Source organism: Lemur catta, chromosome 1, assembly GCF_020740605.2.
Source record: "Lemur catta isolate mLemCat1 chromosome 1, mLemCat1.pri, whole genome shotgun sequence".
Taxonomy (NCBI): Eukaryota; Metazoa; Chordata; class Mammalia; order Primates; family Lemuridae; genus Lemur; species Lemur catta.
The window spans coordinates 14659981-14684804 of record NC_059128.1 but is presented as its reverse complement, the minus strand read 5'-3'; the positions used below and the strand labels follow the sequence as shown (position 1 = coordinate 14684804).

At 35.8% G+C, this 24824-nt stretch overlaps 1 protein-coding gene across 5 annotated transcripts in view; it reads right to left on the bottom strand.

Moving 5' to 3' along the window:
* The window catches only part of GALC (galactosylceramidase), a 47035-nt gene that overhangs the window by 3013 nt on the left and 19198 nt on the right, over positions 1-24824 (bottom strand). For 2 of the 5 annotated variants that reach the window (XM_045562382.1, XM_045562405.1), the window contains exons 8-16: positions 22444-22599; positions 19583-19707; positions 17579-17706; positions 15959-16048; positions 15156-15242; positions 12908-13058; positions 10689-10869; positions 7013-7176; positions 5546-5622 (exon numbers count right to left, since the gene is read on the bottom strand). In XM_045562382.1, the coding sequence (XP_045418338.1) occupies positions 5546-5622; positions 7013-7176; positions 10689-10869; positions 12908-13058; positions 15156-15242; positions 15959-16048; positions 17579-17706; positions 19583-19707; positions 22444-22599 (1159 nt within the window). The other 3 variants (XM_045562389.1, XM_045562414.1, XM_045562398.1) reach the window with 3 other exon arrangements.

Here is a 24824-nt window from a genome sequence, read left to right as displayed (position 1 = left end):
ATGAACAAGAAAGGCAAGGTTCCAGCTCTTATCCAGTAGGAGACACACAAACACACACACACACACACACACACACACACACACACACACTAAATGAAAGCCAAGGGATAAGTGCCTTGTAGAGAATTACAACAGGTTGACGTGACGGTGGGTGCTGAGAGACCACTTTAGCTTGGCTAAATGGAGAAAGACTCAACTCTCGGAGTACGTGGCGTAAAGCTGAGATGTACGGGAGAGGCAGAACGCTCAAAACTGATGGAACAGGAAATCGTGGGGGCGGGGTGGAGTGGGCACCAGCCAGCAAAATCCCTATCCAAACTAGTGGGAAGACAAGAGCCAATTTCTGAAAGTCAAAAATCACACTGTATTAAAGGCACACCAAAAGAAACAGCTAAAATAGCTAAGAGTGGCCGTGTCAGAGATACAGAACACAGAGTCGGGGTGCGGAGGAAGGAACAAGATGTGAGGCAGGAGGCAGCTGTTTTCAATAGCCCTTCTGATTTTTAACCATGTAGGCAAAGTATCTTTAAAAAGTTAAGGAAATGTATTTTTTTAAATCTCATTCACAATTTCAAAGAATTCATAAAGTTACTAAAAACAAGGCTAACCAGAAATGTATAAAAGGAAGAAAAATAAGACTGAAGGACATACTGGGAGATCTTAATGAACGGTGAGATACAGCATGTTCTTGTTCCCATATTCTTGCACAGAGAAACACAGTATCATTTAAAAAGTTATTTTCCCCAAATTGATATATAAGTTGATGTAATACCAGCAGCAATTTTCACAGAATTGAAAAGCTGTTTTTAAAAATTCAAATAGAAGAGGACATATACAGAATAGCAAAGATAATTTTGAAAAAGAAACAATGAGGAAGCTGCTCCATCAGGTATCCACTGATTCACCAAGTATTCTTTGAGCTCTTGCTCTGCCAGTGTGCCAGGTACCCTCCTAGCTGCTGCAGAGCCAACAGGAAATAAAAAGGGGAGAGGCCTGTCATTAAAGGAGCCATGTGCCAGTGAAGGGTAGGACAAACACATAAGCAATCAATAGACTATGTGTGATGTCAAGTGAGGATAAAAGCTTTAAAGGAAAACAAAGCAACAGAAGGGGTACAGAGAGTGAGATGGGGCACTATTTTATATCAGGTGGCCAGGAAAGACCTGTGAAGGAAGTGAGGGAGTAAGGCATATATATAATCAAAGCATTCAGAAAGCTAATACAATTTAAAGTGTAATTTTGGATAACAAACAGAGCAATATAAAAAACAGAAAAGTTCAGAAACAAGCCTATACACATGTGCTGATTTGTTACATCAAAAAGATGGCCTTTAAATTACAGGCAAAAGACAGTCCATGTAATAAATGATGATAGCTATCTATTTGTTTTAAAAAAAAAATTATACTGGGTACCTCCCCTTACAATTCACAAATAAATTCCAGATGCAGTAAAGGCTTAAACATACAAATAAATACTAGACTTTGTTTAGTTTTGGGAAAAATTGTTCCTAACCTTGAGAAAGGGGAAGGTCTTCTTAAAACACAAACATAAAAGCAATGGGAAAAAAAGGTGAAATATTTGCCAGTATCAAAATTTAAAAATCTATTCATCAAAGATACCACAAGCAAAATTAAAATATATATCAAAGAAGAGAATATCAGTAACATATGTAATAGACAATGGTTATGACTCAGAATATATAATAAATTCATATAAATCCATCAGAAAAAGACAACACAATAGAAGAATGAAGAAAGAATATGAATAGGCAACTTCAGAGAAAATAAAAACAGACAATAAACATAAGATGTCCCATCTCCATAATTACCAAGGAAATACAAATCATATATGTTAGTTTGAAAAAAAATCTTTAAAATTTATATCAAATATTATTACAATTGCTATAAAAATTTGTACAGTTTGGCTAGCAATATGGCAATGTCTGTTAAAATTTCAAATGCAATCCCATTTATTTATTTTTGTTGTTGCTGTAATTGCCATTAGGGTCTTAGTCATAAATTCTTTGCCTAGGCAGATATTTTAGAAGAGTTTTTCCTATATTTTCTTCTAGAATGCTTATGGTTTCATGCCTTACAGTTAAGTCTCTTATCCCTCTTGAATTAACTTTTGTGAGTGGTGAGAGAAATAGATCCTATTTCATTCTTCTGCATGTGGCTATCCAATTTTCTCAGCACCATTTATTGAATAGGGCTTCTTTTTCCCCCATGTATATTGTTGTCTGATTTGTCAAAGATTAGTTGGCTGTATGTGGATGGTTTTATAACTGGGTTCTCTGTTTTGTTCCATTCGTCTATATCTGTATTTTTGTGCCAATACCATGCTGTTTTAGTTACTGTAGCCTTGTAGTATAGTTTGGTAATGTGGCTATTCAGGCTCTTTGCTGGTTCCAAAAGAAGTGTAGAATTATTTTTTCTAGATCTATGGAATATGACATTGATATTTTGATGGGGATTGCATTGAATCTATAAGTCACTCTGGGTAGTATCGACATCTTAACAATGTTGATTCTACTAATCTATGAGCATGATATGTTTTTTCCATTCATTTGTGTCATCTGCAATTTCTTTCCTCAGTGTTTCATAGTTCTCTTTGTGGAGATCTTTCACCTCCTTGGTTAAGTATATTTCAAGGTATTTTTTTTTCTTTATAGCTATTGTGAATGGTATTGAGTTTTTGAGTTGACTGTCACTTTGACTGCTATTGGTGTATAGAAATGCTACTGATTTGTATACACTGATTTTGCAGTCTGAGACTTTGATGAATTTATTTATCAATTCCAGGAGTCTGCTCATGGATTCTTTGTAGTTTTCTAGATATAAGATCATAACATCAGCAAAAACCAATAGTGTGGCTCGTCTTTCCTGATTTGGATACTTTTTATTTCTTTCTCTGGTCTAATTGCTCTGGCTAGGGACCTCTAGCATTATGTTGAATGGAAGTGGTGACAGTGGGCACCCTTGTCTTGTTCCAGTTCTTAGGGGGAATGCTTTCAACTTTTTCCCATTCAGTATGATGTTGGCTATGGTTTTATTATATATGGCTTTTATAATTTTGAGTAATGTTCCTTATGCCTAATTTGTTGAGGGTTTTTATCATTAAAGGATGCTGGATTTTGTTGAATGTTTTTTCTGCATCTACTGAGACGATCATATAGTCTTTGTTTTCACTTCTGTTTATGTGGTGAATCACATCTATTGATTTATGTATGTTGAACCATCCTTGCATCCCTGGGATGAAGCCCCCTTAGTCATGGTGGAATATTTTTTTGATGTGTTGTTGAATTCAGTTTGCTAGTATTTTAATGAGCATTCTTGCATCTGTCTTCATAGTTCATGTATTTTGCCCACTTTTTAATGGTTTATTGGGTTTTTTCTTGATTTGCTTAAGTTCTTTGTAGATTCTGGTTATTAGTTCTTTATAGAATATATAGCTTGTGAATATATCCTATTCTGTAGGTTGTCTATTTGCTCTGCTGATCATTTCCTTGACTTTTGAATTTAATCAACTCCTGAACAGACCAATAATGAGCAGTGAGATTAAAGCAGTAATAAAAATCTTCCAACAAAATAAAAGCCCCAGACCATATGGATTCACAGCCAAATTTTACCAGACCTACAAGGAAGAGCTGGTACCCATACTGCAGAAATTATTCCATAACATCAAGAAGGGAATCCTTCCCAACTCATTCTATGGAGCCAGTATCACCTTGATACCAAAGCCAGGAAAGGACACAACAAAAAAAGAAAACTACAGACCAATATCCCTGAAGCTTTTCAAAAGAAGATAGACAAATGGCCAATAAACATATGAAAAAATGCTCAATGTCCCTAATCATCAGGGAAATGCAAATTAAAACCACAATGAGCTATTACCTTACCCCTGGCTTTTATTAAAAAGTCCAAAAATAATAGAAGCTGGCATGGATGCAGAGAGAAAGGAATGCTTATACAGTGTTGGTGGGACTGTAAATTATTACAACCTCTATGGAAAAGAGTATGGAGATTCCTCAAAGAACTAAAAGTAGTCCTATCATTCGATCCAATAATCTCACTACTAAGTATCTACCCAAAGGAAAAGAAGTCATTTTATCAAAAATACACCTGTACTCAAATACTGCAGCACAATTCATAAGTGCAAAGATGTGGAATCAACCCAAGTACCCATCAGTTCATGAGTAGATTAACCAAATGTGGTATATGTATACCCATGGAGTACTACTCAGCCATAAAAAAATGGTGAAGTAATGCCTTTTGCAACAATTTAGATGGAAATGGAAATCATTATCTTAAGTGAAGTATCTAAAGAATGGAAAAACAAATCCCATATGTATTTGCTACTAAATTGGAACGAGCCAATGAGCACACATGTGCATAGAGGTAAGTAAAACTCAGTGGGAATCAAGCAGGAGGGGAAGGGGGTGGAGGGGATGGGTGAAAACCTACCTAACGGGTATAATAAACACTATTTGGGTGATGGGCACACTTATAGCAATGACTAAAGCATTATAAAAGCAATCCATGGAACGAAAAATATTTGTACCCCCCCTTAACATTTTAAAATAAAAAAATTAAATCAAGATCAATTAGAATAGTTTAAATACCGAAAAAAATAAAAAATAAAATGCAATTCTACTTCAAAATATCTGCCTAAACAAAGAACACCTTATGTGCACCCTAGGAAGCACGCTTAGGGGCTCTCCCCTTTGTGAACAAGCAAACTCAGCCCTTACTGCCTCAGTTCATGGTAAAAGGGAAGAATTGGGAACAAAGTTATGCCCATTAAGTGTGGTATTAACCATACCATGCTAATAAATTACATTACATCCAAACCAGATCTTCAATACATATTGTTAATGCTTAAATAATCAGCACTGTTATTTTTAGTGATTGAGTGGGAGGAAAGAAGAATTGTTCAAAAGTTACTTGAAGCCCACTTTTAATTTCTAATGTAACCTAAACAAAATTATGAGAGGGCTATCTTGAGAGAGAGCAGCATATTAAACAAAAGAATTTCTCTACACAGCATCCCTTGGAAGCACTGTCAATCAGTAATTCATGATCAACCAGTGATTCTGAAGAATATTTTTAGATTTCTATATACTAAGATTAATCCGGTGTCTTCTCTAACAAAAATATTCATGGAAACCAACTTCTAAGAAACTGATTACAGTTGAAAACCAAATTATTCTTAACCAGCAAAAACAAATTTATGACTCTGCTTACACCTATAAACTCAAATGATGGTGTTGGTTCAAGCAAATTAAAAAAAAAAATAGTTCGACTATTGACTTTACCAATTACTCCTCAATTTAAAAAACAAAACCAAAATTTTTAAAAATAGTAGTCTTATAAAGTCAACTACTAATGGTTTTCCTGTGAGTTACCCTGACACATATAATCATCCTAGGGATGCGTGGTTTACTGGTACCATGGCAGATTCTCCCCCTCATTTTATAAGAGAAAGTTCTATAAAGATACAAGAAAAGCACATTTTTACCTCCAGGCATTATGACTGCAATACTTACCTTAATAGTTAACGTGAGGGTATACCATTTTTTTGCTGTAACTTCAACACGTCCTAAAGCATATATGATCCATCCTGCTGTAACATGAAAAGATCATCCTAATTGATATATTTTTAAAATCTCAATTGCAGAATCATATAACTCAGTGGAGGTTCTCAGGTAGCAATTATAAAGTCAGCCTTGGTAAAAAACTACATCTCTTCATTCCCAGATCTACAATGATTTAAATCAAAACATCATTCATTTAGCCATGCATTTAATAGCATATACTGAGATCCTACTTGAACCATACTATATGTGAGCTCACAACAGAAGCGGTGAAATAAACTTAAAAGCCAATGACAGTATAATGTGTTAGCATCTACAGTTCAGCTATGCATTTATGTCTGATTGGATTAAATATGGAGGATAAGAGGGAGGAGTCAAAGACTACCATAAGATTTCCAGCCAGTCTAACTGGTTACATGGCAAAAGAATTAAGTTAGAATTAGAGGAAGAAAATAATAAGTTAATTTTTAGATTTACTAAGAAAAACCCAGGATAAGATGTTGAGTAGGCAGTTTAAAACACAGAACAGTGGAGACTAAAGATAGAGATTTAAATTCCTAGTTCCAATTCTGCCACTAACTAGCTGTGAGACATCAAGCAAATCAATTAACCTCTCTGGCTCTCAGTTTTGCATTGAGAAATCAGCGAGGGACCATCTAGGTGAGTAATGCCATAAATATGCAATTCCTACACTAATGTCATCTATACCTGCTCCCTCTTTAATTTTTATTTTATTTACAGAGCCAAGGCAAAGGGTAGCCAATGATAAAAGGGATATGTTTTTTTAATGCAAAAGTTGAGACTGAGAATCAAGAAAAGGCACCACCAAAAACGCCTAGTTTCAGTGGGGTGGCACATCCCAAAACCAAAGAGAACTGGATGTAGTTCAACTTGCACATATTCTAAGCACCTATTCTGGACAAAATACTGTTCTACCAAACACAAGAGATGTTAAGATGAATGAGAAAAGTCAAGCTGTTTTCAAATATTAACTAAATTAGGAGTTAAGATTTCTCCATTTTAAGCAGATCAATCCCACTTCTGATATTTCCATAAGCATAACAGCAACATTCTTACAGTCCTGCTTTTATTTACAGTGTTTCCTGAGCGTTTTCTCCCTAGCACCACCACCTCACCCCAGTCTATGCAAATCCTACCCTCACAGCCCAGCTCAACTCTACAATACCCTGCTTGTACAGTTATTTTCTCCTTTACTGAGTTTCCCATTTCTGTATGAATTAAATAACTCTCTATAATTTTGAATTGTTTGATATTCGCTTACATGTATTGAATTTCTTCCCAATTAGATGCCCAAGCACCTTCAGGTAGAACTCTTTTATTGCTCCCACAAATAACAAACAGATGCCCAAAGTAATATAATCACACAGTAAGTCATATGCTATAAAAATTGTCACTTACCAAGATCACCTGTAACTCTGTAAGAGCCATTTGCAAAAATCCAAAAGAAAATTCCTCTGGCACTTCTAATCCAAATACCACCTTTATTTACTCTTCCTGCAATGAACACACCTCCCATCTCGGGGGTCTCTATGTAAACGTCACATGTTATAGTCAGATTGGTCCTGCAGAATGAAACGGTTGATGAGGACTCTTCAATTATGCCATTCCTAACATACCACAGATATGCCACTTCACAGCACATGCTTTCAAACTTCTAATTGAGGCTCCAGTGTGATTTCTTACGTCAGAGGCTGTAGCAGGGATAGGCTTCAAGATTTTTCACTGATGACGGTTTTAAGTTTTACGTGATTTAAATCAAGTCATTTCATTACCTCTTTTAATGGGTTACTGGACGATAATATTTACTGTTTTCAGTTTCTTAAGAAAATGTTTATTTTTTCTCTGATTACAGAGAAAAACAACTTCTCATCTTAAGAATATAATATTGAAAAAAACCAACTTTGTTCTATGAACACATAAAAAGCATTAATAAAATTTTCCTCACAATTCTGAAGAAAAAGGTTTGTTCAAATTTCCATGAACAAAGAAGTAATGAAGGCAATGCTAGGTATCTTTGGGAGAACATAAGCTCCTTCAGGGCCAATGTTTACGTTTAAATCTAAAAAGACTTAAAAACTCCAGAACAAAGGTCTAAAATTATTTCTCTGAAAAGACAGAGTCAACTCAAAAAGAAAGCCGGCACATAGCCAAGTAATATGACAAGCAATTTATGTAAAGTAAGACTAAGAACACCAAGAACTCTATTTTGGAAATGGGGTGGAAGGGAAATGGGATCTAGATTTATGCAGTTTCTATATTTCTCAGAGTTTCTTATCAGTGAATTTCACACTGAAATTTTACTATGTAGAGGAAAACATAAAAAGGAAACACCTACAACAGGAACATAATCAGGATAATCCACATTTAATTATCTACTCAGAGCTGGACTGCTTTACAGGAAGATCAAATGCTAACTAAAGCCCAGTCTCTCTCATATGTTCTGACACTAGAGGGAGCTTTTCTGTGTAGAGTTGCACCAGCACAAAACCATTAAGGATCAATACTGTTACTTAACATCCCCTTCCTGGTTCATCAGAAGTTTGAAAGTGCTATAGGTACTGTCCGCACCATAAAATTATTCTATTTAGAGTTGGAAGGAGAGAAGATCAAACTTTTTCCTTTTTTAAACATCACATTCCAGAATAAGTGATTCTTGAATCAAAACTTGCCAGGCAATTTTATAGATAACGAATGAAATAGAATGAAAGTATGGGTTATTCTTCCACAGCCACAATTTCTCAGTCATGCTGAGAGAACAAAACCCAGGCAATATATTATGCAAATTTGATCAAAGGGAGACTTCAGCTGTGTGCAAGGAAAGGTAATTTTGTGATTATCATCAGATCCCAACCAAAGTTTACTAACAAGACAGAAAGCCTTAAGTAGCTTTAGTCAAGTCTACCCTTTATTGTCAAGTTACTTTGCTGGTACTTAAATAAATCTAAGAGAGGAAATTCTACTTAAAAACACAATTCTAAGAACTGTTGGCACTGTGCACACAATGAGAGCTGATTTACAAGAAAAGCACTACAGGTAAACTAAACTATCTTCCCTTTCTGACCCTTAGGAAGAAGATACTGATTAAAATGAGGCTGTGAGGCATCATCAAATGAGCATGGGCTACAGATCCAGACAGACTTGGCTTCTCACCCTGGTTCTGCCACTTCCAAGTATGGGATCTTGGGTAAATCTTACTCCAAAGCCTCAGTTTCTCAATCTAGAACATAGGGAGGATGATATCTTCACCATAAGGCAGTTGTGGGAAGTCCATAAAAGTGTCTAGTATTACCCAGTTTTCATTCCCTCCTTTCCCCAAAACAAGTGGACACAGCAGCCTAAGAACAGAAATGAACATGGGATTTGTATGATCTCTGAGCAGATCTGGGGGAACAGAGGATGGAATATTGGAAAATAACACATAATAGATAGGTGAGACCAAATTATAAAGAGTCTCAGACGACAGGCACAGAGGTGTAGAGCTGATTTGGTAGCAGCAGAGAGAAACTGCATATTCCTGAGCAGTAGAATAAAACAATAAAAATAGGGCTTCGGAAAGATGAAAACAGTCCTTTCTTGACACACATCATTGCTGATCAGGGTTCCTTTTCTTTCAGAATGTGTCACTCTCTCCCTCTCTCCAAACTGCCCTTCATCCTTCTCTTCCCTACCTCCTTCCCCACTGCAATAAATCCTAGTAAAGATTGAGTATTGCTATTGAAATAGTGTTAAATCTTCAAGCATTTCAAGATTTTTTTTGGTTAATCTTTAGATGACACTATATCCCATCTTTCTACTACAATTAAGGGAGTGGAGTCCCACAAAAATAAGAGAGTTTAAGCTCAGAAAGAGTGCTCTATAGTATTCACGGGCATGGGAAATAGGGGTTGTCACAGAAAAGTTAAAGGTTTCCAATGGTGGCTGGCTTCCAAACTGGTGATAACAATAATGAGGCCCACACGGTGGACACTTAAATCCAGCCACCTGTCTTACAACAAGACCACTAGTCATAAATGAGGAAGTCACAGACTCCATGCCATGATTAGAAAATCCAGGTAGTGTCCACCTCAGAGACAACAGGGGTAAATACCACTTTTTTTGTGTAAAAAGACAAGCCACCAAAGTCATCCTAAATTAGGCAAGAATTCTTCACTGTACCTCGATAACTCTCCATGGTGCTCTAAGGGTTCCAGAGACTCTAGATAAATGAAAGTTCCTTGAGACTATATCAGAACTTGGGACTAGAATCAGGATTTATGACTGGGAGTCAGGCAACACAGAAGGGATAGACTTTCTGCAGCATTCCACAGAGAGGCAGTTCAAGGCTCTTTTCAGAATTATTTTCTCTTCCTTATGCAATTTCCAAGCTGGCTTGGCGTTACCAGTTATTATCTCTAAATCTGGAATGCTTTTGTGGGGGTTTCTTTCCACAGTGGAATTATACTAGTTGTACAAAAAAATAGAAAAGAAACACCTAAAACAAGGTTAATAATGTCAGCACATCGACATTCCAAAACTAAGTTAAAGGAGAAGGTGAAGTTTTGGCTTGGCCATTATATTTTAAGTGAATAAGAAATACAACTTGATTCTTCACCAGATACTTAAAGAGTTAAATTCACTACTACACAAATAAAACTGATTTGCTTTTTATACTGTTGCCATCTGATGTCACCTGATAAACAGATTTTCTACAAAGGCTAAGACAGTGCTGATCCAGCAGGTGGCAGCACCAGACCAACAAATCACCTCTCCAGCAAAACAAAAACTTAAAAACATGAGAACCACGAAGTCTACCTATAAATAAATATTAAATTATAATTGGGTCCAAAATCATCAACTTTTATGTTAAAATAAAACTGTTCCTGCCACTATTAAATTGTGGAAATCTGAGGGAAGGACACTGAGGCAGCAAAACAATTTGCAGCTTTGTGGTTATCAAGATACTCAACAATAATTGTACAACCATTAGGCTCATGAACAAGGAGGACCATTGAAAACTCTTCACTTCAAAATGTACCCGAGAATATTACAAGGTTACCTCATCCAGGTCTACATTGAGGACATCAATCTTACATACCATGTGTAATCTCCAATAACACTGATTGTGTTGGATGCGTCAGCAGCCCACATGATGGGTCGTTGATTGAGAACTTGGCGTAGTGTGAAGCGATGCTCTCCAGTATCTTCGATATTGGTAAAGTATTCAAATACACCAGTCTGATCAGCAAAATTCGGAGCTTCACTAAAATACGGGTAATCTATTTGGAACACAATAAATTCTCTGTTTAGTATCAACTCCTTACAGAATCTCTCCTCACTGATATTTTATGGTACATTCTGAAGCACTTTTGAAGTTTTTAAGTAAGTAAATAATACTAATAATCAAAGTTTAGGGGTTTAGGCCTAATGAAGAGATACTGATTTGGGTACCACCAACATTAAATAACAAGATGATGGGTCTGACATACAGATTCTGAGTAACATTTAATCCAGGCATTTTGTGAAGAGGAAAGGTCATGATTAAGTCAGACCTAGGTTCAAAATCAGCTCACTCTGTCACCCTGGCAAGTTATTTAACTGCCTTGCATGTCCAGTTTCTCCATTTCTAGGCGGGCAAGAGGACAGGAGAATTAAATGAGAGAAGGTAACATGTACATAAGCCAGTACCTAGAAACGGCTCAATAAGGGACAGTTTCATTATGTCTAGTATCTGTCAAGCAAGGTTCCAAATCACTGGTCACAATTATCAGCTGAAAGAACACTAAAAAGGCTTACTACATCCAAGACAGAATCTACAAATTTTCTTCTGCTTCTAACCTGGAGCAAAAACCAGTTTGGGACCTAAGCTATCAATCCTTTTTTAGTTCTACTAAATTAAAATTTAATTACAGTCTTACAATAACAAAGGCTATTGGAAAACAATTTTAGTCATATCTTACACCTATTTCCACTTCCTGCTTTTCCAAGTGTTTACACATTCCTTACCTCATTTGAGATATTTAAGAACCCTATCAAGTAATTCCGGAGCCTGGCTTACAATTTTTACCTTTAGTCTTTATTTTTTTTTTTTGTAACCAATAAAATATTACACTTTAGATTGGAAGGTCTAGAATTGCCTCTTAGTCTTCAGGGTCACAGAATATTAATTTGGTGCTGGCAAAGTTCTCTAACCTCATTAACTAGGCCATATCCCACACACATTCCTTACCTACTAAAGTCAAGAACAGTCACCTCTGCCAACAGCGAATTGTGAAGCAGACTGCAAAGACATGTGTGTTTCACAATTTAATAGATTCATATAAGAAGCCATTTCAAAGAGTTGCAGGAAAACAAGCCACCAATCTTCTCTGAGGGTCACTGTTGTATATATTATCCAAATAGTTGAGACTTGAGAGGACTCCAGTATCCAAAGGCCTTATATTCTAGTTAACTAGATCATTTCCTGAGAAAGGAAGCTGAGACCCTGTGGCAGTGACCCAGAGAGGTCAGAGGAGTCTCCACCTTTGGTGAAACAAGCAGCTCTTTAGCCAACAGGAGGTTCAAGTCACTCTCTAGCAATGCCGGTTTTCTCTCTATTCCTTTCCTATAGCTTCAGATTTTAGGAGCAGATTATAGAGCCACCTACCTGACCCTGTCTGTGAGACCCATAATCCTATACACCACCATCTACTAGTTTACAAATTTTGTTGCTTACTGAGTGATCCAGGAATATAACCACAATGACCATGTTCTCTAACTTTTTTCCAAATGGTTTTCCAAAATTACCTCTAACCAAAAACTATTCTGACAACTTTAGCCCAGATCTTCCTAGAACACCAGGAGAGCTCTAATAAGAAAACTCTCAGGCACAACAAGAGAGTATAAAATGAGTTGGATTTCCAATGATAACATAACTGCCCATAAGCACTCAGTTCACCCAGCACTGTGGAAAGACAGATATGAATGTGCCTTAACCTCCACACAATAGGAAGATTCTAATAATGGCTAACCAGGCAATAGCAAAGTTGCAAAGCTTGCTTCACCAAAAACAGTTTAGAATGACTACTTTCACTCTGACAATAAGCTCTATGGACAAGCTCTACATTTTTTCTGGCACTGAAAAATACAGGATCCTCAAATTGAGATTTACTCTGAGGCAATTTAAAAATTAGATCTCCTTTCACCACAAAGAGATTTGAGAGCTAAATAAACCTGCTTTTGACAGCCACTTCATCATGTACCCAGTCTGACAGGCAGAAATAGACCCACGACTGCTGAAGATCGAGACTAAGTTACATTTTAGTGAAAAATACTCACCAACATTGAAATCATCCTCATAGGTAGTTGGGAAGGGCTGGGATTTGGGGGGAGGAGGGTAGCTGCCTTTGCGGCCTGTGGTAAGAGTGGTGAGCGTGAACAGCTCATCTTCTTGCAACTCCAGGGTGAAACTGCCTTCGCTGTCAAGGAGCTGAAAAAGAAGACACCGCTGTATTAAAGGCTGGGTGCTATGGTTCTTCTCATTTGAGCAAAATAGCTTTTGAAAAAAAAAAAAAAAGCTTAAAGAAAAACCCAACTCATTTCTGTTAGAACTTCCTAAACACTTGTGAAAGACACACCAATACCAAGGCCCTTGGAACCTTTTTTCTTAAGTATTTTAAAGTCTTAAACTATAAAACTATACTTTATAGAAAGGATTTTTAAAGAATTGTACTTCATGAGAAAAAGGACTAGATGTTCCCCAAATCTTTTTCTATTAGTCTATTCTTTTCCATTACACTTTAAGCTCTTTAAAGCTTCTGTATATTAAACACACATAACTAAGAGACCTGTTTATTTCTCTATTAGACTTTACTAAGATAGAAAAATTCATAAAAATCTCCCTGTTGACTCAGCTGTTGATCACAGAAATTCTTTTACAATTAAGAAAGAAACATCCCACTCATCATATGTTCAATATTTATTTCAATTAGCTAGTTAGGTTTATGTCACACTTACAATGTCGGTAACTTAATCTCACCTACAAAATGAGGAAAAAAACATATACCTAATAGGGCTGTTGGGAAGATTAAACCACATAATGTTTATAAAATGCTTAACTCAGTGTGTGACCAATGGGAAACACTTCCTATATCATAATTGTTCTATGCTAAATGTAGACCTCTGAAGACACTGGGATCCCTCACATAATCAATGGAGACGTTAATTTATGCCCATTTTATGAAACTTTGAGCAGTTTTTTCTACTTTGAATTAAAGGAGTTATGATCTTTGTTTTAATAGAAAATTGATGGTCAGTTCTATGAAATACCTGATGCTATATTCTGGTTCAGGAATAAGCCCAAATGATTAGTATTGTTCCTATCAGCAAAATCAATTTTATTATGCTACTTCCAGCAATATGTTATACAAAAAATAGAAACTGTTCTTCTTTTTAGAACTTAATATTCTATCATTGATAGTGATTAGTTGATTATCATAACATTAATAATTACCAGAAAAAGTAGCACATTTGTGTCAGTAAGGTGAAGTCATTGTGCTTGCTTGCACCATTCATTCTTTGAAACTCTTCCTGAGAAGCCATCATGGTTAGCTAAGAATTACAATAGGCATCTGGGATATAAAGATAAATAAGGCTGGGCCCCAATCCTCAAGGTGTCCAATGTAGTGTGAAATCTGTTCAACTAGGTAAACCCATAGTCACATAGGCTTGAGCTAAGTAAGACTGGTGGGGAAACCTTCAGCAGAAGTGAGACTTAAGCAGAATCTCCTAAGATGACAAAGATATGAGGAGAAGCCATTCCAGGAGAAGGAAAAAGCATGTGCAAAGTCAAAGAGGTAAATGAACAGGCACACTGTGCTTTGAAAAATGTAAGAAGTTTAATCTGTGAAGAGAGGCCAGTTCAGTAGGACATGCATCAAACAAGAAAACAGTCTTCTACCTCATGAGAGGAGATAAAGGTGATCTGTTATCCTAAGGAATGTACACTTCTAGGAAGAATCACTGAGGTGCTCTGAGCATGGTGTTGACAAAAATCAGACCTGCATTTTAGACATACCACTCTGGTGGCAGTGTGGTGGTCGGCCTAGAGAGTCAGGCTGGGGGCTAGAAAAGCAGGAGGTAGTTTCTGAAATCCCGGAAAGAGTTAATGAGGAACTGAAACAAGCAGTAGCAGTGGGAAAGGAGAATAAGCAATGGGTAAGAAAAACATGCAAATGACAGAACTGTCTATACTTAACCAATGGTAGGATATAGAGGATGAATGGGAAAGACAAAGTCTCAAATGAGACTTAAATTTCTGACTTGTGCAGCCAGGTGATGGTGGCACCATTTGCCAATACAAACTAAGTCTCTAAGAATAAAATATGCCTATAATATACACACAAACTTCTGTACTGCTTTTAAAGGGATTTATATTAAAAAAAATTGGGGGATAACTTTATCTCTGCTTTGCTTCAGCCATAGAAAAATAAAGTTAAAAATTCTTAATTCATTAATCAAATTTCTTTTCCCTTTTACTGTTTTACTGTTGCAATGCCCCAAATATAGGAATTTATTTTAAAACTACCCATAGAGAATCCAGTTGCTTAAAAAGAAATCTTTCAGATGGTTTTCCAAGTTTGGTATACCACACCTGTAGCTCCTGTATGTCACTCTGGAAAGAAAAGACAAAAAAAAAGCACATCTGAATGATTCACCAAATCCTCTTTGAGGATTTCCAAAATCAGTACCAGCAAGAATAGCCAATGACAATGTATACTCTATTTCTATTTACCAACAGACCCACCTCAAATTTTAAATATTAATAGTAACTATTTTGAAAATAGGAAAACACTGTTCGAGCAAATACTTTATTTTCTATAAACACTAAAGAATTTTGGCAAATATTTAAAAAGTCTTTGCTTCAAAAATACTTATTGTAACTGTGTTTAAAAGCTTAAGTAGTCTCTGGTATTAAAAAACAATCCCTCTGCCATTAATAGTCAAAAAGGGCACTGTATTTTCTCAATTCAAATCTAACAATCAGTAGAAATAGTAAGAATCTGGTGCCTTTAAAAATTTTTTTGGTATAGAGTACTGTTAAATATCAGTGCTTGACAGCTCCCTAGACCATACAATGCTTCCATTGCCAAGAATAACTCTCTTCCCGGTGAGTGTTCCTCAAAGCCACAGAGAGCTTTACCTCCTACTGGCTTCCAGCCCATTTTACTAAAGCCAATCAGGAGATAAAGACACCAGGGCCTCTGTCTATTCATACGAAAACTATTAATAGTTCATAATATAAGACTCCACATAAGAACTGGTAGCCTGTGACAGAATACATAAATTCTCAAATCAAAATCAAAATAAAAGTCACACACATTTACTTACAAAAGATCCCTTAAGAACAAAGGTAGCAAATTGTCGTGACACATTGAAATAAGGAAGAAATGGCCGTACACAAACAGAATGTTTATGACTCTGAAAAAAAAATCACATAAGTTATACAAATGATGTACAAGCTGTTAGTGGGAAAAAAGTTAAATAGTTAATGCCCCAAGATTAACAGAAATAGTACACATTAGGTAACAAACAAGAGTTTATTTCAAATTTGAAAAGACTTTTTTTTAATAACCTTTATTGAACATATGTTGTATGTGCCTACTCAGAGCAAAGCTCAATGGCATTTTAACTGAATCAAATTTTGAATTCACAGCTAAACTCCAGATACATTTATGGCACACACCGATTAATTTTTGTTATAATTGTTTTCCAAGGATCCTTTCCCTCCCAGGGACAACTACTGCTTTCCTGTTTGTCTCATTTTGTGTCCTGAGAACTTGACTTGACTTTCTGCCTGTCAGGGAGCTATTAGTGAGCTATTAGTTTATGCATGCAGGCAGCCAGTTTCAAGTTGGGGGCCCCAAGAACATGGCCAGACAAAAATGTTGGTTGCACCCCATTTGTAGCTAGCGTATCGACTGTTACCAGCTCTGCGGGGAGAAGGGAGCGAAGAGGTTATCTGTGTCTATGTTTCTTTTGCCTATCTTTCGGAGTACTTCTAGATCTTACAAGGGCTGCATCTTTTTATGCTCTCTTTTGAAGATTCCTCTTTCAGCCATGGTAGATGATAAAAAGCTTATTGATTTTGCTTTTGAGAAACCTGATAGATACATTTAGTTTAAAAAGGAGTTCAATGCTGCCAGGAACACTTATTGTTTGTCCTGGTTGAAATCTGATAATATACATATTATCAGATATAGATAGATAGATACACAGATATTTTTTAAGGCCTCTCTGTTCGCTCTTTTGGATCCTGCTTCTCCCATGGGAACTTCTCAGTCAACTGAAACCTCTCTCAAAGCCCTGATGACTGTATGTTCTAACAACTCTGTCTACTTCCTTCTTGTTAGAACTTCATTGACCTCTTTAGGAAGCTTAAGATCTCCCCAAACTGGCACCTCTAAGCCCTCTTCTTTCCATGTGCTTCTGCTCCTCCTTCCTCCTTTTGCCTTCGCTCTCCCATTCAATTCCCCTGAATCCTTGATATGCCTCCCTTCAAGCCCCATCTCCTCCCATCCCTCTGTCCTCTGCTGCCAGACCTTGTCTCTTCCCACTCCAGTTCCTCAAGCACTTGAACTCTAGGTCCCTTGCTCTCAACTGACTCAAGGTCCCCCAGAAGCAACTGCCTTAGGAAAAAGCCACAGCCTCCATAAGATTACATGCCAGGGCAAGGGAAGATCTTAAAGGTCTCCTCCACAAATATTCGCAAAAAAGTAATCTTAATTTGTCCCATTTGCCAGAACCACCAAGTGGAGAAAAGATTAGAACTAAGTATTTTATGTAAATCAGTAAGTTATATTGCTATGTTTTACTGACTCATGGCTAAAATTTTTAATTGAAAGCGGTAAGATCTTGACATCTGTCTGTATAAGGTGTTCAGTTTTGTATTATGTTATTTTTCCAATACTAAAGAGATGAGCTAATCCAATAGCAACAACAAAAACTTACCATAGTTTCAATGATGATGGTGAGGTTGCCTAAGCCATCAGTCAGAGCTACGTAGCTTCCTCCTTTCTCTAAATGGCCAACTGTCTTCAGGTAATACCAACCTGGTTGAGTAAACTGAGTGGTGTGAGCTACAGAAAAGCAGAGAAAGATCCAAGTAAGACAAAAATGGTAATAGGGTTTCTTCAACAGCAACATAAAGCTGTATTACCAATTTCAGTCTGATTGATTCTAACAAGCTATTTTCTATTTTAGAGGAAAAACCTGCCAACCTCATGTTTTAATTTTTAAATAATTAATTCAGTTAAACACTACAATTGCAGAAAGATGCTTGGGATGATGAGTAAAAATAAATGAACCTGTCAGTTCAAGATTAGTCTTATTTTTCAAGAACAAAATAAAGTTAGTGCCTCCTAACCTTTGTTCATCTCTATTTAACCCAACCTAATACAGCTACCAAAAGAAGAGGTTAAAAAAAGTTAATAATGCATTTCCAAAAGTAAGTTTTATGGTTTCAAACAAATTTATTTCCATAACGTATATATTTACTGGTCACCTCCTAAGCTGGTCCTGAAAAGAAACTAAGCAATATTACACATCCCAACTCCCCAAAAAAGTCACAAAATTGAAAGAGTACGTTAACTCATCTATAATGTGGGACGAACAATTTCAACATTTAAGGGGTTAACCAACCAAGACATACAAGTCTATCTTAATTTTTCCATATTTTTGGGAGAACAATTTAAGAAGTTTAGAATAATATCATGATTAATTTCATGATTACAAATCTCTCTGAAGAGAACACATCAACTAAAAAAGAAAACCACCAAAATACTAGTTTAAAATAAAAATAAATTCACTTTGAATGCATAATTTTCCTCTGAAAGCATCTAACCTTTAAAGAAATTGATTTTTTAAAAAGACTATTATTATTTTAAAACAAAATGGTCACAAATGATCTTTTACAAAAATATTTGTAAAAAAAACTTCAATATTTATCAGCAACAGATTTCTAAAATTTTGTTTAAATTATATTATTATTATAGTATGGTTATATGCCTTCATAAAAAAAGAATTACCATGCAATCCATTGTCTGCATGATCTTAACTTTCCTTGTGACTAATGAATGATCCTGTAGAAAAATTTTAGTGTTTCAATAACAATGAATATATTATCTATAGCTCTGTTCATTGTCTTTGAGCTATACAAATTATGTCTTATTTGGCAGGGATTTAATTGATTTCCCCTCTGTGTGGGAAATTTGCTTCCATGTGTAATTCATCTCAAATTCCTTCACTCCACAAAAACTTGTGCTATGTTCACTTTCCCTTTTGAACTGGTTCTAACATCAGCCCGATTCCCTCCTATCACATAAGTAACATAAATCTTCAGCATGTATTCATTTTTTTTAATCTAAATGAGTCATGATTTTACCTTTTCTAAAAATTACCTTTTAACAACATACATCAGTAGATTTAAAGAACAATCTAAAGCCATGATATTTCACATAACTTTTACATTTATTCATTTAATGACTCAATATAGTATTTGTTAATCACCCACCTTTGATTGTGTTAGCACACTATTCTAATCAACAAAATTATATTAATATAAAAGAACAAAGTGACTCTAAAACTAACTTTAAGACTTTTAGATACTCTGAGTTGGAATGAATCTTTGCAAGGACATTATTTTATTAGCAATTATCATAATTTGTAATTATACACTTAGATGATCATTTATTTCTTTCTCCATCACTAGACAGCTCTCCCCCTTCTTTTCTAAGAGCCTGGTCTTAGAATAATCAAGAATGAAATACAAAAAGTAGTCTAGTTAGCCCAAATAGTCTTATAAAACACTAGCAAATCTTCCTTAAAATTGAGATATACATTTAAAACACGGACACACACACATACACACACAGTTTATATAATCTCCCCTAGGTGTTTTCTGCTTTGTCTCTTAGAGAGGAATTTAGGGAGTCAGGGATGGAATCGGAACCATACCTGATACCCAGACAGGAGATTCTACTTCATAGTGCCCACTCCATGGCTCCTGGGCAGTCATCAAGCCACATCGCCCATATGGCAACTGTTCATAGTAACTAGCCACCAAGTTCCAAGCGATTGTGCTAAAAGATACATTTGATAAAAGAGAAACACCAAAATAACTTGTGATAAAAATGTCAATGTCTAAAAACCTGGAGTAAAAAACCCTTATCACAGTTATATAAATGTATGTAAATGACCATAAAATGACCACCCAAACCAAGAAAATATAATTTCCCTAAATTCACTCACATTTTGAAAAATTCAGCCTTGGATGCCTTTAAATATTTTTAATGGTGAATCACATAATACAAAAATACAAATGCCTTATGGGATGTACAAGTTTTTTTATTAAACAATGGTGTAGCCAGAAGATGAATCATGCCCTACCAGTACCAGACATGTCACAAATTTGAGTCAAATGCAATTAAGGTTTTGTCCATACCTATTTTCCTTTCGACAGTCAGCCTTCTTAATAGCCCAGTTTCATGACATAATTTTTATGAACTTGAGTCTGAACTGTTCCAAAGTTTTACAATTGAGAACTCTTAGAGGCAGACTGCCTGGGTTCAAATCATGGTTCCGCCACTTAACCTCTCTGGACGTAAGTTTCCTCATCCATAAAATGAGGATAATAATTGTACCTAGCTCACGTGACTGTTGTGAGGATTAAATGTACGAATGCACATGAAGCGTACAGAACATGGTCTGGGCTGTAGTATTGCTCTTATTCTGCTTCGTCTGTAAGTAGTAATTGGATTAGCTTCTGGTCTGTTTTTTGGCCCACTCTTTCAGATGATCAGGCACTAATAATCCACAGCAGGTGTTGAACCCTAAGACTGTGACTCTGTGGTTCTCAGAAAATCCAAGGGGAAAATAGAAGTTCTCAAACCTGATACTGCTGGGTCCTCACAGCTTAAAAAAAAACAGTGCTTACCCACAGAATTTTAATTTTTCATCAAGTCCTCATCCGTCATAAAATGACAGACTGGCATTCTTAGCAAATCAAAGCCTTCTAATTCTGTCAACACAAAGTAGAAATAATGGTCCCAATTTTCAAAAAACCTTAACTACCAGTGAATGTTTCAAGAGTTTTCATGATTTTTCCCACGGTTTGCAAGATGCCTGGTATCCTCTCTGGCTAGTGATAGAAGTATAAATTAAGACAAACTTTCAGAAGAGAATTTTCTAAAATATGTACAAAAGCTTTCAAAACCTATATATATCTCTGACCCAGACATTCCATTTCTAAGCATACATCCTAAGGAAATAATCACAGATGTGTGTGAAGATATTTGTATACAATTGATCACTTCAGTTTGTACAAAGCTATTAATTAAATAGAGACAACTACTATTTCTAAGAAGAGGGGAATATTCAATGAGGTATAATATATTTAATATTTTCTAGTGTTTCCCAAACTTGTGTGGCATCAGATCACCTGGGGGCACTGACCAGACAGACAGAATCCCAGGAGCCTTCCCTGTAGATTCCAACTCAGTTAGTCTGGGCAGCTGCCCAGGAATCAGTAGAACAAGTATCTCAGGTGCTTCCTAAGACAAAGCAAGTTTGGGAAATACTGATTTATGTAACAGAATATACGTAGGTATTCAAAATGACGAAGTAGAAATACACTTAAATATGAGAAAAAGGTCATAATGCCATGTTAAGTGAAAAGAAGCTTACTAAACAGATTATATAATATGGTCTCAATTTTGTATTAAAAATGTATACATATAAATATGAATAGGAGGATATACACCAAAATTTTTAAGGATGGTTATTTTTGGATGGTAAGATGATGAGTGATTTTCTTTCCTTATTTATACTTATCTTCAGTTTCTAAATTCTCTGCCATGAACATGTATTACTTTTAATACCAAATTATTACAACCAAACTCTCCATGATATGCATCTTTTCTTTCAAAAATATAAGAATAAATGCAATATATAGCAACTCACGTTATCGTCACAAAAATATATATATTGGTTTGCTTTTGTTCTATTTATCCTTATTTTAGAAAGCTAATTTGAACTTAATTAAAATTAAAGTATTTTTCAAAGCATTCAAGAAAATACTTCCATTAGAAATAAAAAGAGTAGTGCTCTCACTTAAGAACCTCTGTTTTGTAAACCAACAATTACACAAGTTAACTGATGAGGAATCAATCAGGCAGACTGGGAAGTGGACAGCCCACCAGATAACCAGACTGGTCCTCTCAAAAGATCACTGTCATAAAAAAATGAGGATTAAGGAAACTATACTAGATTAAAAGAGACTTGAAGGGCATAAGCTCCAAATGCAATGCATGGTGCTTGACTAGATCTTCCTTTTAAAAAATAACTATAAATGACATTTGGGGGGACAATTAGGAAAATGAGAATAGAAATGGGGTATTAGAAACATTTAAAAATACCCTTATGGATGAAAATGATACTGTGGTCATACTGAAGAATATCTGTATGTCTTGGAGACACATGCTCAAATATTTATATATTGTGAAGTATCAAGCTATATAAAGTAATTTACTTTATAAATGTTCATTAAAAACATGTAGCCTGTCAAAAATCGGAGAGCTGCACATTTCACCATATATAAATTATACTTCAGTAAACCCAACATTTTTAATGCAGACTATTATATTCAAATATAGAAAAATAGACACAGATTAGATATAGATTATAGGTGTAGATGAAGCTAATAAGGCAAAATGTTTACAATCATTGATTCTAGGTTGTGAGAATATAGGAGTTCATTTTTTCTACTTATTACATAAATTTTGCATAATAAAAACCCTAAAAGATTTTTAATAACTTACGAAGTCATATAGCCATTGATATAATTCTGATTCAATATACGACCCCAGCAACCTGCACCCATGTCACTATTTAAAGTGCTAAAATCTTCAGAAGCCCAAAGCTTCTTCGCGGTCAACTTCGCATCCCTTACTGAATGGGTTCCAGGATAATGAGCCCTAGAAAAGAAAGGTTGGGAGTCAATGGGGAAAGGTCAGAACATGGCACTTAAATATATTTGTTGAGTGTAGAAAAAGACAAGTCTTCTCCAAGGTTTCTATTTTAAAACAACTGTGCAGCTCCCAGGTAGATGACAGATGAATGTAACCATGTGCTTCTGTCTCAGGATGCCCTCAAAATGACAGCAAAGAAAATAAAGGGGGATAAACCCACTACAGCACCTAGAATGGCAAGTAAGATCATCAATGGATGAGAAGTTTCAATCTGTTTTTGGAAAACACAAAATGGATGGAAGCATTTTGATGGATGGAGGTAGCAGGGGAGGCCACAGCCTCCAAGAGCAGAATCAGCTGGAGACAAGATTCGGGCTTCTCAAGGACGGCTAGAGAGCTTGGGACAGTACGAAGGGAGGGAGGAGGGGCCAAAAATAAAACTAGTGAGTCTATTATATAAACTAGTACCCTCTCCTCTAGTAGACAAAGACAGCTTGGCATGTACTCTCAGGCAAAGCAAAACAAAAACTCACAGATGGTTCTTTCATGAAAAAAGAGAATACACTACCTTGGGAAAACTAGAAATACCATTTCAGAGCAGTGGTGGTTCCCAACCTAGGTGATTTTGCCCTGGGAGGGGATATCTGGCAATATCTGGAGACTTTTTTTCTGGTTGTCTCACCTGGAACAGGGCAGATTTGCTACTGTCATCTAGTGAACGGGGGCCAGAAATGTTGCCTACCATCCTACAATGCCTGGGACAGACGCATGACAAAAAATTATCTAGTGAAAATATCAATAGTGCGGAGGTTGAAAAACTCCCCCAGAAAGTTAACCCCTCCTTAATTCTAGCATTTGAGGAGAGCCAAGCCAGTCAGTTGAAGTATAAACGCATGTTTATTATTGCAAGAGTAAAATACTGCCATACTGACAATTGTGGAAGCTCCTGATTATAGGAATAAAAACAATTATGAAATTTTAAATGTAAAATAGAAAATAGATTGACAGTTACTACAATAATGGAACACCTTAGCTAAATAACTGTAAGAATGAGAGTGTATACTTTTTAGGTCAACAATTATTTACCAAAAAAGTTAATAATGCAGGCAGAATAATGCCGATTGGATTATATATTAATAATAATTCTAATCTTTGTAGTTGTAGTGGTATAGTAGTATCCATAATATCAAAAGAATGATTGTGTGTAATACTAGCACTCTGGGAGGCTGAGGCAGGAGGATTCCTTGAGCTCAGGAGTTCAAGACCAGCACCAGCCTGAGTAAGAGCAAGACCCCATCTCTACTAAAAATAGAAAAATTAGCTGAGCATCATGGTGCATGCCTGTAGTCCCAGCTACTCAGGAGGCTATGGCAAGAGGATCACTTGAGACCAGGAGTCTGAGGTTGCAGCGAGCTATGATGATGCCACTGCACTCTACCCAGGAAGACAGACCAAGACTCTGCCTAAAATAAAAAGAATTATTGTAAAGACCTGCTTTACTTTTTACTTTTTAGTTACTTAATGCCATTTTAGGTCATGAATCTTTTAAGAAAACGTCCTGTTTGGGAAGATGAATTGGAACACAACATCAATTTGGCATCCCAGGATTTCATGAGTAAGAAATGAATATCCAATATAGAATATATAAAAAGTAGTATTAGAGAAAAATGAGGTCCCACCAGGATTTTTGAGTCACTGAACTCAGACATCTATCTTGTATTGCAAATCTACACTAAAAAGACCCCCAAAAGCAACCTAGTACCCAACAAGGTTAAGAAATTATTGTTTTGGCATTAAAAGGCCCAACTTGGAAAATCTGACTACTAATGTTTTTAATATAAATTTAATACATTTTTACATTTTAGATTTATTCTTGTATCTCACAACTTCATTCTATGACCATGATATTCAGCTTTGGTGCCTCAGCCTAGTATTAATTTTTAAGACTTACCTAGTTTTCATTCAGCCAAATGTATGCTTGGTGTACCTGGTTAAAATATATTTGTATATTAAAAAAAAGAAAAGCCTGGAAAGTAGTATGCTATTATGTTACCAATGATCAATAGATGTTAGGATTATGAGTAAATTCTATTTTTACAGTTTCCTACATTTTCCAAATTTTCTACAATGAACACACATTATTTTTATAATCTGAAATTATATCTCTATTGAAGTTATAGAAATAGGGGGTATATCCCTCATTCAGAAAATGATGAAACTGTTATTACATT